The sequence below is a fragment of the Triplophysa rosa genome, linkage group LG16, assembly GCF_024868665.1.
Source record: "Triplophysa rosa linkage group LG16, Trosa_1v2, whole genome shotgun sequence".
In the NCBI taxonomy this organism is placed as follows: domain Eukaryota; kingdom Metazoa; phylum Chordata; class Actinopteri; order Cypriniformes; family Nemacheilidae; genus Triplophysa; species Triplophysa rosa.
In genome coordinates this window covers 21,186,659-21,204,591 of record NC_079905.1, presented here as the reverse complement: position 1 = coordinate 21,204,591, position 17,933 = coordinate 21,186,659, and the positions used below count along the sequence as shown (strand labels likewise).

At 38.4% G+C, this 17,933-nt stretch overlaps 2 protein-coding genes across 3 annotated transcripts in view; one reads left to right on the top strand and one right to left on the bottom strand.

The window, feature by feature from the left end:
• Positions 1-16,425, bottom strand: part of LOC130566547 (E3 SUMO-protein ligase ZBED1-like) — a 30,490-nt gene extending 14,065 nt beyond the window's left edge. Inside the window, exon 1 of the mRNA XM_057354046.1 lies at positions 16,306-16,425. The gene's annotated coding sequence lies outside the window, so the exon portion shown is untranslated. The remainder of the gene's footprint in view (positions 1-16,305) is intronic.
• The window catches only part of ldlrad4a (low density lipoprotein receptor class A domain containing 4a), a 106,159-nt gene that overhangs the window by 52,752 nt on the left and 35,474 nt on the right, over positions 1-17,933 (top strand). For both annotated transcript variants that reach the window (XM_057354043.1, XM_057354044.1), the window contains one exon: positions 13,450-13,587. In XM_057354043.1, coding sequence (XP_057210026.1) covers positions 13,450-13,587 — 138 coding nt within the window. The remainder of the gene's footprint in view (positions 1-13,449; positions 13,588-17,933) is intronic.

Sequence of the window (17,933 nt, the reverse complement as noted above, 5' to 3'; positions counted from 1 at the left end):
GAGACTCTTACATTCTCACATTTATCTCCTCTAAAGTTTCATAAGAGATCTCCGTAACATCTCACACTGTGCTCAGACTTTTCCCCTTAGCTGGAGACTCTAACATTCTCACAATTATCTCCTCAAAGTTTCATAAGAGATCTCCGTAACATCTCACACTGTGCTCGGATTTTTCTCTTTAGCTAGAAACTCTAACATTCTCAGATTTATCTCCTCTAAAGTTTCATAAGAGATCTCCGTAACATCTCACACTGTGCTCAGACTTTTCCCCTTAGCTGGAGACTCTTACATTCTCACATTTATCTTTTCTAGTTTCATAAGAGATTTCAATAACATCTCGCACTGTGCTCCGATTTTTCCCTTAGCTGGAGACTCTTACATTCTCACATTTATCTCGTCTAAAGTTTCATAAGAGATCTCAATAACATCTCACACTGTTCTAAGAGTATTCCCCTTATCTAGAGACTCTTACATTCTCACATTTATCTCCTCAAAGTTTCATAAGAGATCTCCGTAACATCTCACACTGTGCTCGGATTTTTCTCTTTAGCTAGAAGCTCTAACATTCTCAGATTTATCACCTCTAAAGTTTCTAAAGAGTGTATGAATTAAAAATCAAATTAGTTTTGGGGATTGAGTCATAAGCCATTTAATGTGCCATTCCAACCATACCGGGTTGGCCAATCAGCACAGAAAGCTCCATGGTTACTTATCCTGTTTTTCTTCCTCATAACAGCATATGGTACAGTACATTACTATTTCTAGCAATAAATAATGTTCCATATGCAGTTAAATTGTACAGCTTTCATTGTATCAACAAATAAAGAGTAACAATAACCTTATTTCTGCGTATTTTCACTATTAATATAGGCTTATTTATTGGTGCACACTTTGTAAAGCTATTGAACTCTCAAAACTTTAAGAGGAGACAGATATGAGAATGTTAGAGCCTCTAGCTAAGGAGAAAAGTCTGAGCACAGTCTGAGATGGTATGGAGATCTCTTATTAAACCTTAGAGGAGATAAATGTGAGAGTGTTTGACTCAGGAGACAAGTGTGAGAAGCATGAGACTCAAGCAAGTCTCTATTTGATTTTAATGTAACCTCATTTATGTCTTGCAAAAACCTTGATGAGATGTTGAAGGTATATTCTATGTCATTCATCCACACCATTTCAATCAAGCACAATACATGCATTGGCAGATTTTAGTGATCGTGTCATAGTTTAGTGTTGATAGATCATATATAGACCTGTGTGTGTGTGCGCGCGTATTTTCTAAAGATGATGCAGTTCTGACCTGGGATTTGTTTTGTATTTAATTTCTTATATTTATTAATCTTATTTTTATTATTCTTTACTATTTTCATATATTTAGTTTATAAGTTATATATTATATGAAGATACATTTAAATGAGTCAGCCTTGATATTCAGAAATGTATAATGCCATTTAAATGATTGTTTCTATATTTACAATATTAGTAAAAAAATTAATTTAACACATTTCTCCTAATATTAAATTTAAGATATCTGGGGCTGGTTGCAAAAACTTCTTAGACTAGTCTTAAAGCTACAGTTTGTAAAAACCGCCGCTAGAGGGCGCACGATCAAAACAACAACAATGGCGTAGATTGATGATGCTGTTAAGGAGTGTAGAATGATGGGATCTGTTGTCTTCAACTCCACCGCTGATGGCCATCAATCAGACGGGAACAAGAAATCTTGTTAGCGGATGAGGTAAAGTAATGAAGTTTTATAAATGTTGTGTATAATTGTGGTCCATAAATAAGTGACTGCTCGAAACAAGCTAGTGGCTTGCTAGACGCTAGACACTACTTCTGCATTTGTCCACGACACTGTTGTCATGCGGTTTCTGTGTCAGTAAAGGTGGTAACAAAGGGTAATGCGGATATGACGTCATTGACAGGCGACTGCACAGCCCCGTGTCACTGTTTAGAATGGCGATTTTCTCACGATTTACAAGTAGTTGGAAACATTTGAGATATTGTAAGTACTCAGCTGAACAAAATATATAACACTGACCTAGTGGTTTTTGGATATTTTACTGCAAAATTGTTACAAACTGTACCTTTTAAAGTTAGTCATCATTTTCTTAAGCCTGGTATAGACTGATTGCCCTTTGGTTAATCTAGTGAAAAATAAATATACTAAAATGTATTTGAAATACATTTATTTCATGCCAAGTATACTGCAAATCCATTTACATCTTATGTACTTAATGAAAATACACTGCGATTGTATTTGTGGTATACTAAATTGGTACACTTTTTTGTACTTAATATACTTTAATTGTGCAGTAATAGTGCTGAAGTCCAACTAAAGATACATTTAAGTGTATTTGATTGTGCTAAAGTTAAACTATTGCAAGTATGCTTCAGGTTCAGCTTCCTTTAAAAAAATCATAAAATCCTTATCAAAAGTGACATTAGAACCCATTTTTTATTTAAACACAGTCTTAATATGAAGAAATGTGCATTGTGTATAAGTAGTGCTCCAAATAAAGTTCAATTATAACTGTATATCAGTAAGTCATGTCAGTAAATATGTTAATACATTTAAACTATACTTACTATAGATATGTATACATTGCAGATAGTCTGATATAATTGTACAAAATGCTGATAGGCCGAAGATACTTTTTAATACAATTAATGCCTTGTAAAATCCTGTTCCTAGTGCTTCATTAGAATTCTCTACTGTTTTGTGCGAAAGGTTCTTACAACATTTTATTCATAAAGTTGAATGTATTAGGTCTAACATAGTATTTCAAAATAATTTTCCTCTAGATTTGGCTTCTCATCGGAGCTCTCTATCTCTTTTTCAACCCATCTCTCCTTCACAGCTATATGACATTGTTCTTGGTATGAAGCCCTCATTTTGTCATTACGATGTTCTGCCTTCGCAGATTTTCAAAGAGGTTTTTCCAACCTTAAGTCCTGTTGTCACTGCTATTATCAATAACTCATTAACAAATGGAATTGTACCAGCCTCTTTTAAACATGCTATAGTTCAACCACTGCTAAAAAAAGCATCATCTCGATCAACATAATCTGAATAACTATAGACCCATATCTAAATTATCTTTTATCTCAAAAGTTTTGGAAAAATGTGTCTATTCTCAGATTTCATCTTACTTGAGTACTTTTAATATGTTTGATAAATTTCAGTCTGGGTTCAGAGAATTTCATAGTACTGAATCTGCCCTGTTGAAGGTTACTAATGATGTTTTACTTTCCCTTGACTCTGGTTCTTGCAGTATCTTAATCATGCTTGATTTAAGTGCAGCATTTGATACAATAGATCATGACATCCTTCTTCGAAGACTTAATCAAGTAGCTGGCTTTCAGGGATCTGTGCTTAACTGGTTTGCTCCTACCTTAAGGACAGATCTTTTGCTGTGAATTTGGGGAACTGTTTTTCATCCTGGGCTAAAACTTCCTAAGGTGTTCCACAGGGCTCTATTCTGGGTCCTCTCCTTTTCTCTTTATATATGCTCCCACTCGGTTATATTTTTCAGAAACACAAATTAACATATCATCTCTATGCCGATGACACTCAACTTTATTTTCCTGTCAAAAACGATAATTGTTCTTTGTCTACTCTGTTTGCATGTCTTCAGGACATTAAATGCTGGATGGACATGAATTTTTTACAATTAAATAATGACAAAACTGAAATAATTGTTTTTGGTCCTACGGCGGTGTCCTCCGGCATTGTCAAGCAGCTTGGCTCTCTGTCACCAAATGTGTGTGATCATGTCAGAAACCTTGGCGTTGTCTTTGATTCTGCGTTGTCTTTTGATAAGCAGATTAGTTCTGTTGTGAAAAGCAGTTTCTTTCAATTAAGATCAATAGCTAAAATCAAGAGGATGCTATCCATGAAGGACCTTCAAACTGTAATTCATGCGTTTATATCTTCGTTGGATTACTGTAACTCACTTTATCTGGGTCTGCCTAAATCATCTTTGAACCGATTGCAATTGGTGCAAAATGCGGCAGCAAGATTATTGACTGGCACTAAAAAATGTGAGCATATTACCCCGGTTCTTGCCTCTCTACACTGGCTCCCGGTTCAGTTTCGTGTCGATTTTAAGATTTTGCTCTTTATTTTTAAAGCTTTACATGGTTATGCTCCCCAGTATATCTGTAGTCTCCTCATTCCGCATTCCACCTCTAGATCTCTTCGGTCGTCTAGTCAATCTCTTCTCTCAGTCCCTCGTCCACGTCTTAAAACGAAAGGCGACCGGGCTTTTGCGGTGGCAGCTCCTAGGCTCTGGAACAGTCTTCCCCTCCACATAAGATCTTCTTCTTCTATTTCCCTATTTAAATCTGCTTTGAAAACCCATTTCTATTCTGTATGTTTTAATTCTGTTTGAGGGTGTAAAATTTTATTTATCCCTTTGTTTTGTCTAGACTGATCGGGTATGTCTTTAATTTTGTTTTATATTTGTTGTACAGCACTTTGGTTGCAACTCCTGTTGTTTTTAAATGTGCTTTATTAATAAATAAACTAAACTAAACTAAACTACTATGAAATAAATGCATTTTAAATGAATTGTTTTTTTTACTAGGGCAACTACTACTTGTTCTTTAGTAACTATTCAACTAATTATATGCAGCTGGCACTGGAAGACAAAGCTGATATATAAATGAGACATGTAAGAGAATAATCAGCCCTTACTGTAGTATCCTGAACTAAGATAAATCCCTGTCAGAAACAAATCCCTGTCAGAAACAAATCCCTGTCAGAAACAAATCCCTGTCAGAAACAAATCCCTGTCAGAAACATAGCCCTGTGGGCAGCACATCAACATCGAAGCACAGCACCTCAGACAGCATGAGTTCGAATCCCAGCTAAACGTACTCTTCCCTTCCTGTCTCTCATCCTACGGTCATGTCCAATGAATGTGAAAAACAATATCATCAACGTCATGATCATAAAAAAACACAACAATGAAAAGTTCTCCAGTTTTTCTTCTTTTCATGACTTTCTCATATCTCACGATTTTTTTGAAAGCATACGGCGCGTGCGGGGGGGAGGGGTAAGCTGATCTAAAGCACGTGCGCAACCATTGCCAACAAAACATAGACATCAGTTTCACTCACCGCATACGGTTCATGTCCGGCATCTTTTAACACTGAGACGGCTCCATATATCAGTTTCAAACGATCTCCAAATCCAGCGTTATATCCACCGTTTATATAACATTCATCACCCAAATGCAGTGAACAAACAAACACCTGAACTTCGTGAAAGTATTTCCTGCACACGAGTGAAAGTGACATCTGCGCATGCTTCTTCTCCTGCTCTCCTTGCTTGCCGGGCGTGCCGCGTGCTTTTCCGGGAGAATTGTCCAATAAGGGACTAAGAAAAATTGTTATGAAACAGTTTTATATGTTCGAAAAAAACTTTACGAAACCTGTACGATCGCTGAGGGAGTGTATCGAGCACAGAAATACTACGTAATACGCCCAACTAGTTTTTTGACAAGTTGACCATGTTAAGCATGAGAAGACAGCACGTTTAACATTGTAAAGAAGTCAGAATGCATGACACACCGTTGCAGCACCCCTTTAAAAATGTTGATAATCCATTACAAGATATCCATATAAACAAATGAATAATAAAAAATATGCACTTGGAGCAGGAGCGGATGTCAATAGTGGCTGTCTGTACCGAACTGTCAATAACCTGCCACTCACAGTTGTAAGCGTGATTAACCGTTATTAATGTTGATCATGTATATAAAAAAAACATATGAACAAATGCAGAATACAAAAAATAATGTAATTCCTTCAAGTGAGAGCTCATGTTTGCGAGGGAGCGCAATGTTCTGTGGGGAATGCAAAAGTTTCTAATTGAGCAAAAATATTCCTGAAGGAGCACTGTAAAAAACATCGATTTTACAGAATTTTACACAGATTTATACAGAATAAAAAAACTTTTACTGGATTTTTTACAGTGAGCGCAAAAGTTTCTCAGTCAGGGGTCACAAAAGTTTGTGAAAATGTCAGAATTTGACAAAAAAAGATTTGATGTTTTCAGCAGTCTTGTTTTATTGTAAAACAGGGAACCGTCCAAGTTCATTATTTTAAGGCTTATGGGAGCCTTCATGCTTATAGGAAAGGGGTATTCAACTAAAGTTCCAAGAGGTCCGGTCTTTATATTTTCTTCCAAACGGAGGTCCGGACTAGGGATGCACCGAATGTTCGGCCACCGAAAATGTTCGGTTGAAAATAGCAAAAAACGCAAGTTCGGTGTTCGGCCGAATATGTGAAGTGGACGAATAAATTTTACCGAACATGACTCGTGATACGATCAAGCAGCAACCAGCGCAGAGAGAGAGAGAGAGACACGCGTGCGCTTTATTACTGCCGCAAACATTTTGGCAGTGTGTGTGCGTGCGTGCGTGCGTGCGTGGAGCATTTTAAAGTGTCAGAGAAAGACACAGCACGGGACTTGCTGCACGGAAGTAAATTTCCGAATGAAAGCGTCTTTACCGGTAGGTAACTTTACTTCAGACGGAAGCGGGCTGTCTGACAGTAGCCCCGCCGCTCGCGACATCCTTTGACATCATACAGTGGTCGCGTGCACACAGTCCCCTGTACTAAACAACTTGTCAAAGTATGTTCTGTGCACCTTCTGAGAGAACAGTGACAGTCAGCTTTTGTGGGTGAAGTTTGGAGGAGAGAAGTGAACTGAAATGGTTGTCAGTCAGCATCCGTCAGAATTGCTTGCATTGGATGTTTTTTTTTCTCAAATCATTTTTCAATGTAGCCTATAATAATCCGACAGTTTTAGTTTATTCGTATTTTTATCTTATAGGCCTAATGTGGAATGACACTTTTTAATGAAGTGTTTTGTTGTAGGGGTACAGAGTAACTTACATTACATTCTTTTAGCAGACAGTTATAGGCCTAATTAATATAGGCTATTCATGAAGGGAGAGGGCTCAATTTTTTGTTTGAATTTACTTTGTTTTGCTCAATTTTATATTAAGTTGTATTGTATTTTATTGAAAAACAAGACAAATTATAAAAAGCACATTTTGACTATTCAGTTTGTGCAATAGTGAAAAAAATGGCTTAATAAATAGAAGAAATGCAAAAAACCATGTTCAGTGTTCGGTATTATTCGGCCAAGTGTTTCACATCATGTTCGGCTTCGGCCAAGAATTTTCGTTTCGGTGCATCCCTAGTCCGGACAATATGTTTTTTGAAAATAAAAAAGGGTTTGGAGCGGAAAAGGTTAAAACTAAGCGCGTTTGGCGCTATAAAGATATAGCAGCAAAATATCAATTACATAAATGTTCCTGAGAGCGCGTGTGATGTGATTCTCCGTTGTATAGACGCACGGCTCAATTTAAACAACCAAAGTAGTCAAATATTTTAAATGGTTTATTAGGCTATGTCTCCAATTGAGGATGACTGTTATTCCGGGTTGAGTTCCGGGACCCCCCATTGATTTCTGGCCTGCTAACAGACATGAATGATACATCAAATTGTGTCATTAAAAAGGGATCGGATTGACTAGATTACATTAGCACAAAAAAATCACAAACTTGCGTTGAGGTAGCCAAATATCCTAGTGACTTGAAGTGGGCACTGGTCTGGTGACCACACAACCTGTTCTTTTCAGTTATTTCAGACGTATTTTTAGTGTCCCGACTAATGAAACAAACATTGTTTTTCATCTTTCCCAAAATGTCTTTATTGTTGACTGATATTTACTGTGTATTTAACTTCATCATGCACGGCACAGACCAAACTGCATATGACATCAAAGTACTGGGAGGAACATTTTAAAGCAGTTCTCACTAAAAGAAGTATACTTAGCAACAGTGAATAATGCTAATGCGCACCCTCTTGTTCCCACTGATCTGCATTTTTAGACTACATCAATTCCTTAAAGCTATGCACATGGAAAATTACTGTTGTATAGATACTATAGTTTTTACTGTAGTAAATTGACAGTTTATCAATTAGCTAGATTTACTAATACAGAATACTATAGAAACTATAATACTATAATATACTACAGTTTTCTACAATTTACCACAGTTTTTTACACTATATTTATGGGTGCGGTGTGTTGGGGGGTGCCAGTGCGTAGCCCGACTTTTGACTCGAGTCATGAAGTCACATGAATCACAGCTTATTCTGGCTACGAACTGCTTATTGACATAGAAATAAGACTGTCTGATATGCGACTCAAACAAGCAAATCCGGTGATTTACAATAGTGTTGACATGCCTTCATAATATCAACACAATTTTGTTCTCTAGTGCATTAATTAAAGCTTGAGATTTCACAATGAACAGACTTTATTCTAAAACAAATTTTATATACCAACACTAATACAAATTGTGTTATTTTATGGAATAGAAGTTACTGTTTTATAAAACAGTAAAGTTGAAGAGCAATGGTAAGCGATTGAGAGAGGATCGGGGTGAGGGTGTCACGGTCGAGGAAGGAAGAACCCAGATGCAGGCAGCGTTTCGGGGTATAACAAAAACAAGGTTTATTTAACCAAAAACAAAACAAAACACCCACGATGGGGATATAACCAAGATAACAAGAAGCAGACAGGACGTAGAATAACTAAGACTTGAGTAAACTAAACAACACTAGACAAAAGCTAAATTAAAGACTTACTAAACTCGACTTGGATATTCACAGCAAACAGAAACAGAAGCACAGCGGCACATTACACAGGAACACTAGCACAAAGGTACAGGTACAACGAACGAGCACAGGACAATGAACACGAGGGCATTTTATAGGGAACACAAATGAGGGATGATAACACTAGGCAGGTGAGGGTAATGATACACGGCTGGGAAGTAATATGGGAAACGAGAGGGGAGGGGCCAATGACGACACGAGAAAGCACATGGAATGTCACTGATAAACAAACCATAACCATTTCTCACACTAAACATAAGGGATCTGTCACGATCCTGCCACAAGACTAGAAAATCATGAACAAGAAGGCAGAACCATGACAGAGGGGGTTTTCCTGGCTCAAAATGAGGTGGAGGTGGTGCAATCCTGATCTTGTACATACATGTGTAGGCCTACAGTCCCTTACGTGGATTAACCAAACACTTTACAAACAACATATAAAAAAGTTCAAAAAATCAGATGAAAATGACAATTATTAAGTTATATCAAACATCAAATTTAGCCAACCAACAGAAAAGTTGCTTCAAATCAAATATAATCAAATATGAACTTTTAATAATTTCAACTAACATTTCATCCCACAATAGCCAACTGAATTAATAAATGAGCAAAGCTCATTCACACCCTGCATCACTCGTGGTTCACTGAGCTTTAAATGATTCACTGTTCTCTTATATTCGCTAGTGACTGAATAGTTTCAACTTTTCAAACAAATCGGTTCAAATGAGTCATTTTGAGTCGTTCTGATCACAATGCATACGGGCGAACTAGCTTTGTACAGTACAACGCTGATTCAACGAGCCAACTGCACATCTTAAAACATTACAATGATGTACAGCAGTTTAATTTAAGGAACCTTTTCAAGAAATTGAACGTACTTGGATGTAAAAGAAACAATATTCACCCGAACAGCCGTGAAACACAGTTAATACAGCTCCTAATCCAGTACCTCAGAGATGACGTAATTTTGTAGGCTAAAACCAATACTTTTTTTCCCATAGACTTGGAAGATCTGTGATTAACAACGGTTTATCTGCACGTTTTGTCTATCAAGACAATCTTTACAAATTAACACCACATTTGTTACTTTTGAAGCCGAAATACAATTGGCAGAAGTAAAAAGCTAACACGATGCTATAAACCGACGGCACTCACTAAATCCTTGGTGTTTCGAGTCAGACGTGATCACCCAAACGTGTTTTTTCGTCAATTTTAACAATCATAGGTAGTTTAGATGGTTACAGTAAGGTTAGGGTTAGGGTAAAGGTTTCGTAAGACTTGAAACACCAAAGATTTAGTCAAAACTAACAAGCCACGCCCACGGATCTGACTCGAAACACCAAGGATTAAGTGAGTGCCATAAACCGACTACACTTAAAGATCGCGTATCACAGGCAGTTTCTGCCAACATCATATTTATCTTCAGTACCTATACAGTAGTATTGCATACGTCGCATCTTCGAAAAGTATTTTGTTTGATCAAATTTATAAAAGAGAGCTGTACGATTATTTCCGGACAAACACAAGCTGCTAGAGGTGGGACTAGTGGGGAGAGTGGGATGGAACTACAGCATGAGCAAGCAACACATCATCACATTAATCCTTTTGTGTTTTGTACATTATGCACGTACAAGCCGAATGCCAACAAAACACAGACATAAGACTTAGTTTGACTTAACGCGTGCAGTTCATGTCCGGCATCTTTTAGGACTGGGACCATGGCATCTATCAGTTTCAAACGATCTCCAAATCCAGCGTTTTATCCACCGTTTATATAACAACCATCACTGAAATGTCGGGACCAAACAGACACACCTCATACTTCTCTCCCTATAGCAAGAGTAACGAGCTGCAGCTGCAGACCCACAGGGCAGCCAATCTTGATAGGCGGGTCTTCCTATGCTCGTCGATTGGCATGTGGGCGGGCTATTTCTTTCGCCTTTCCGTGCTTTTCCGGGAGAATTGCCCAATAAAAGTAATAGGATCCCTTTGACGTCACAGGGGGAGTGTATCAAGCACAGAAATACTACGTCATACGTCCAATTCGTTAGCATGAGAAGCCAGCACATTTAACAGTGTAAAAAAAGTCAGAATGCATGACAAAGCATGTTACCCGATCTTTAAGGTCGCTCGATATCAACGTCACCACCACCAAGCCTACGACAACTCTTTCAAACTTAATTAAAAATGTGTTCTCTGATAAGTAATTACTCCATGAATGAATCCGCATCTACGTTTTAAGATATTTGTGCCCATGTTGCATTATTTGTGAGCTTTATATGCACGATGACGTCTAACGTCCCCGCCAAAGAAAGTAGTCACTTCTAGCAACTTGTTAGCAACTGCCGTTTTTAAGACAAAAAAGGCTTTAAAAAAATCACAAGTGGGTTATAATTGGTGTGTTTTATGTCATAGAATAAAACGTGTAAATATTTAGAGGTTTTGTTTACCACAGACTATATTTCGGAGGATTTACCAAAAACCCATTCAAAAAAACCCATAGACTTTGGAACGATGGAACCGGAAGTCCTAAAATGCTAACTCGCTTCCGGGTTTTGCATACAATAATACGTCATCTCTAAACCTCCCATAGACAACTAGACTTCTCGTTGGCTGCTGGATCGTACGTCAACGGCACCGCCATATTAGGGGTGGCAACCTTCAACTGCAAACACATGCAAGTGAATGGCGGTGCTGCGGGTTTTCTGGATAAAACACAATTTCTCAACCGATTTCAGTACTTTACAACTTACGTGGAGTACAGGTATGTTTCGGCTTCAGTTATCGATGGTAATTTTAAAAAGTCTAAATATTGAGATTTTAAGTTTCTAGAGACGAGATGTATTTGTGCTACAAGTATATCCTAAACCATTGACATGTGTTAATAAATGTAAACATTATTGTGCTTTTAAAAAGCGCAGCTCCCCCGTTCACTTGCATTTGTTTACATGCTACTCTTGCCACAACCAATATGGCGGCGCCGCCGTTGACGTATCGCAGCAGCTGACCAAAGCAGCCCATGCGCGGTCTAGTATTTCTTTTATTCTAGTATGTGAGCCTCCCTATAGCTCTTGTACTACTACTCTTCAGAACCTCACTTTTGCAGTTAAAATCACAGTCTGTTGAATGCACGCTGTTTTTTTTTTATGGCACCCAACATCATTTTGGCCAGTGACTGAGGGGGCACAAAATTTGACTGAGGCGGCCGCCTCCAATTTTTCCATGCAGGAAAAACCCTGGGATGAGTTTGGGAAATGACTTGAGACAGACACTGATCAGGCTGCCTGCACACAAGCGCCACCTCACAACATGTGTTGTGCGTATTGCATTTTGTCTCAAAACAAAACCCAAAAACACCCTAGCATTTGCATGGAAGGGACAACTCAACATTTTATTTAGGAAATGTAAAAATGTAGTTGTTCTATTACAAAACCAGCAGTGTGAGGCGTTCTGTCTGCATGGTTTCCTACATTTCCAGATCATTCTGAAATTGAATGACACGCCTGGCTGTCTGCTGGGGACAGACAGATAGTTGTCTGTCCCCAACTCGACATTGGAGTGCGTTTGAGTTTGTTTGGGCGTTGTGTAGAGACTGGTGTCTCATTTCCCCTGCTGGTGATCAAATCTGCGATTATGACCACAGACCAGACAGCGGCCGCCAGCCGGCCAACCAACGGCCTGATACAAGCTCACAGAAATCCTGCCTCTGTGGCAGTGAAGTCAATGTTTTATGGTGGAGTGTTATGTCATTAGATGTGGCATCAGGTCTCAGATTAGAGACTCCGTCAAAACATAACATTTTTTCACACAAAGAATGATAACTATAAAGAAAACTTTTCATACGGGAACAGACAATAATGCTATGTTTATTCTACGCTTGCAGTTTCCCATTTTAAATGTGTGAGTCCATTAAATATGAAGACTTTGTGATGCGAATTCCTTTTTATCCGAGAGTAAAGGCTCATCCACACTGGGCCGATAATCGCGCGTGTTTTTTTAGTTTGACACGCCACGTTAAAAACTGTCCGACCAATGAGATTGGTGCTTTTGTTCACATGCCTGGAGCTGCTGAATTTACAGTAAAACACAACTTGGTGGCGTTCAAGCACAAAACGGTTTTACCGAGCACACGTTGACTAAGAGGAAGCAAGATTAATTCTTCTTCTGTGTGACAAGCGAGTGTCAGAAGCATAAAGTTGCGCAGCGCCCCCTTGTGAACCGGGGTATTTCTGTTTTTCATTAAGCGCCATCTATGTCAGGGAGGGAATTTGCATGTTCACTCAGAGCATCGCCAGTGAAAATCGTTTGGGTATGAACACCGAAAAGCGCTGGCGATAAGTGCGTGTGATTATCGTCCCGTGGTGAACAAGTCTTAATAGTACAAAAGATGTAATGTAGAAAATAAAGCTGATGAAATGGAGGCCAGCCAGTCAGATTTTTGCACCGTCTGCAATATTCATCCATCTACAAACTTGCCCTTGGGCTTGTCGTCTGAGACTCAGACTAGTGGAAGAATAGCTTGATAGAAATATTTCACATGCTTTCTCAGGTTTTGAAATGTCAGTTTATCCCAACACTCCACCCAAAGTTGTAGTTTTCCTGCCCATGGTGCATTGTGACGATCTACTTAATTGTTCGATCTGTCTGGTATGTCATGCCCTCGGTTGAACGGCAGTGATATGTTTGCTATGACAGTCCCGTCTTATCTGCCCTCGAAGAATAATTTCTCTATCTTTCTGCCCACAGAGTGTAAGTTCCGCTGCACCAACGGCAGATGTCTGAAACTTCTCTCGCTGATCTGCAATCATCTGAATGAATGTGGAGACAACAGCGATGAGGAACACTGTCCCGCTGCTGTACCTCCACCTCCAGACACCATCCAGTGTAAGTGCACACGTCCCACACATGCCTCTGTGTTGAGGAAGCTATGCTGAATGTGTTGTGAAGAGAGTTCCAGGAACAGAACTTGAGTGATTGAAATGAACCAGTGAGTCATGTTTGAATCAGTTCATCCAAACAAGCCCACTATTCAGTGCTATTTGAGATAGCAGTTTGAAAGCAGTAAGCTGACAGTTTGTTACAGTAATTTTACCACATTTAGAGTACTTTATTTAATGCGAGTACTTAATTGGTAAGCAGGTGGCTCTGTTTTCATATAAAATTCATATACAATTTATTTCACCATGGCTTTGACTGTGACTCATCCAATCAGATTTGGCACAGACTCTTGTTTCAGAAAGTTTTTTTTTTACCACCAAGAAAACATTTTCTACAGCTCAGCTATTACTGGTTGTGCCTGTTTCATTTCTGCCTCTCTCTCGCTCTCTCTCTCTCTCTCTCTAGATCACACTATGTTTTGTGTACTTTATTTAACATGCCATTTTTCCCCCTGCTGTCTGGTGAACAAGGGCCACTCTTTACTGATGGAACACGTCCAAGCGCTGCACTTAAAATATTTAGCAGTCTGGGCCGCATGTTAATGAAAGTGTCTGCGGCTGGCTGCTATTTTAGAGACACCTGTGTGAGCCATGATTGAATTTTCAGAGGCTGAGGAGTGCTGATTTTGCGTGGAGGAGAGACAGCGAGCGAGAGAGACGCAGAGGTGTTAGGACCAGAGATGTACAGAAGAGGGGGGGCAAAATATTTCAATTGTGATGGCCGCAGCCATAGCGTTGTGTTGTCTCAGACAGATGGATCATGAATACGGTCTAGACGCTGTGAGTCAGGGGGCCGTGAACGAGAGAGGGGCCTTCACACTACCCAACCCCCACACACATACTTACACACTGTGAGTGGAGCGTAGTTATTATAGTCTTGATTTTAGTTGTATTCTTATTTTCAATTAGCTTTTATTTTAAGGTCCATTGTTAGTTTTAGTTCAAACTAAATTTTTCATTATCATTTTATAAATTATTTGTTTATTTTTATGTTGCTATGTAAGATTAACCAAAAAAAAATTGTTTTGTTTTGTTTTATTTTCGTTTTTGTTTATTTTTATAATTTTAGTGCTTTAAACTCATTTCATTTTATTTTTTCATTTAGTTTAAGTTTTGCAGACATTTTTTTGATCCCTTTAAGGTTTGAGATGCAGACGGTGTCTTGAGCTTGTCTTGGTTGCAGCAAGTTAGGCAAAAATTCACATTAATATGAAAGAAACTTTATTGCTTACCACTTTGAAAGTATAAATGCAAAACTTCAGTTAGACCTGCAACCAAGAGAAAGTGCTGTCTAACTTTAAACCCTTCGGAGAAATGACGTCTTGAAGACAACTGTTGCCCATCTTCACTTATTAATATACATTTTTAAGCTAATAGTTTGCTTACAATTATACTAGTACAAGTACTTACTACATAAAGGCCACTTAAACACACTGTGCATAAAGGTGCCTAATAAACTAAACTTAAGTATACATGTTTTTGTAATGGATCTGACTGCGTTAACCCTGTGTAGCTTTAGGGGGAAATGTAAAAATCAGTCACGTTAAGAGACCTTTCGGTTTTGACATGAAATAGTAAAACTGATACTCTCAGAGTTCATACTGGACACACTCACAGATCTGGCCTGAATAAACACCAGCGGTTGGCCTCATTACACAAGAGCTCTCAGCGTCTAGACGTTCAGAGTGAGACACGCTTGCATGTTTATGGAAGTCAGACAGGAAGCACTTTGAATTACTGTTACATCATGAAGGTTTAGTTCAAACCAGACTTAACTAAACCCTGCAGTCAAGACAACGTTAAATCAATATCAAAATCTCATAAGAACCGTGTCAAGAAATGTCTGGGTCGTGTTCTTAACATCACAAGCCAAAAAGAGTAAAACGTTTTCACTGTGTTTTGTTTATTTCTGACGACAGAATAGAATGCTGTCTATAAGAATAAACCAAGCCCGTATCTGTAAGAACAGCACATTGAGATGCATTAAGGAACTGTTAGTTGTAGCAGTTTTGAACTTTCCATGTTTATTTTCATGTCATTTATGTCTAGAAATAAAAGAGATACTAAGGAGATCTCATTTGTGATTTTCTTTCTTTTATGCTGATTCGTATAATCAGCCTTTTTTTTTTTGAGAACGGAAGTATTTGAAGTATGCAAATACGTCCATCTGATGAATGTGTACTACGTAGACAAGTATTGAAAAACAGACCGAATCCATTTGGCAGAGCCCTTTAGGATGCAAGTATTAAAGAAAGCATCTATGGCCAATTGTTCACAAATTTGTAGATGTATGATCTGGGACTCTTTACTACTAGGAGGTTAAAACAGCCTCACATCGAGCATTAAAATACAAATGCTATCGAGTCGTAACTGGAGCATATTTAAAAGCTTTGTGTTCAGCCGGTTCTGTCTGTCTGGCATGCACAAACAAACACGCACATCCTGACCCTGCGGAGAGGAAGAGGACTTTCAGTTCTGGAAAGAATCGCTGAGAAAAGAACAGACGCAGATGGATTTGAGACAAACACAACACCTTATTAAAGCTAAAGCAGCATTATTAGATGAAATCGTGCTGTCTTTCTGCTTTAGAGATGTCCTTTTTTGAATGCAGGAACAGGTTGTGAAAATCTGGAAATGCTAACACATTGCAGTGTGCTTTAGTTACCGTCACGAGTCTTCAAGATGTCGGCCTGCTGTTTGTCAGTCCGGTGGAGTCGGCCCTTAAGTATTTTTGTGCTCCCTCCCTCTGGCAGTTGTGCGCAGAGAGTGTTCATGTCTCTCGCTCTCTGCAGCAAAGCCCAAAACAGACCGAGACTCTGCATCAGCAACAGGAGGGTAGGAGAATGCAGATATCTGACTCTGCCCCAGAGACACTGGTTTTACATTGATCTTATGGTTTCAGTGGAAATCTTGGCTTTTGTATTGGAGTATGTATCATTCTTTAGGTAATGAAGAAAAACAGAAATACTTCTCACATGAATGAAGGTAGAAGGTGGGCTTGAGTATGTTGTTCTCCGATCACTGGCTGTTGTCGTATCAAACATATCATTCTCTTCAAGCGTCATTCACAACAGGCTTCACAAATTGTTGCATTTCCTTATTTAGCATTGTTGTGAATTCGTTGTTTGTATATTCTGAAGTGTCAGCAAGTTTCAGCATGGGCTCATTCTCACCGCAATTCTGGAAAAAAAACCCTGCAAAATGTGTGGAATATTGCAGAAAGCAGGAACTCGCAGCATTATTTTATGGATCGGGTCAGAATCATAACTAGTCACATTTACACTTAATAAAATGCACAAATTTAGGGCTGCCTAACGCGACTAATCGTTTGCAGAATAAAAGTTTTTGTTTACATAATATATGTGGGTGTACTTTGTATAATAATTGTGTATAATACACCCACATGCATGTATATATTTAAGAAATATTTGCATGTGTATATACATTTTTACATATATAAATATTTAATATATAAATATCTTTTTTTCTTAAAATCGTACATGCATGTGTATTTATACAGTATATACATATTTATAATACACAGTGCTCCCACATATATTATGTAAACAAAACTTTTATTCTGCAAACGATTAGTCGCGACTAATCATTACGCAGCCCGTTTTGAAAACTCACTGTGCAGTTTGCAAAATACACAAATATCAAACTGTTTGCGCTTGTACTCTGTTTTGAAAATGTGTGTTTTCACTTTTGCATTTGCAGTACCTTTAGTGCGTATAAAATAATTGTCACGTTCTGTTAACACACAGCAAGGCTAGATGGTGTTTGATCTGTAAATCGTCTGTACATATACATAATTCCAAAAAACTGTTGCCTAAAAAATGCATGCTGCACATTTCTGGGGTCTCTGGAGCCTGCTGCATAACGGGGGCGGACATGCGATCCTTTTTGGGCCAGCGAGTAAATGGCACATTTGTAAAGCGCCTGTCTTAGGATAAAACCACAAAGTGTTAAATAAAGCAAAAAGTCTCCATAGACTCTAAAAAGCCTCTAAATGTTTAAAATAACATGCTATTGTTATATGCAACACAGGATTTTTTTCTTGTTCTGTATTTGGGAGGAAGCTGGTTGATGCTGTTAACGTGCATTTTCACCTTCTTTTTTGGGGGGTTAGTTGTTACACACCCGAGTTCAGTACAAAATGTCTTTTTTGTGAAATATTCCGAGCAGTAATAATCTATCTTTACTAATACATGCTTCTTACCAAATCACCAGTAAAGTGGAAACATCTCATAATGAGATATGATTTGATCAGCTTGATCCTCTCTCTTTCTC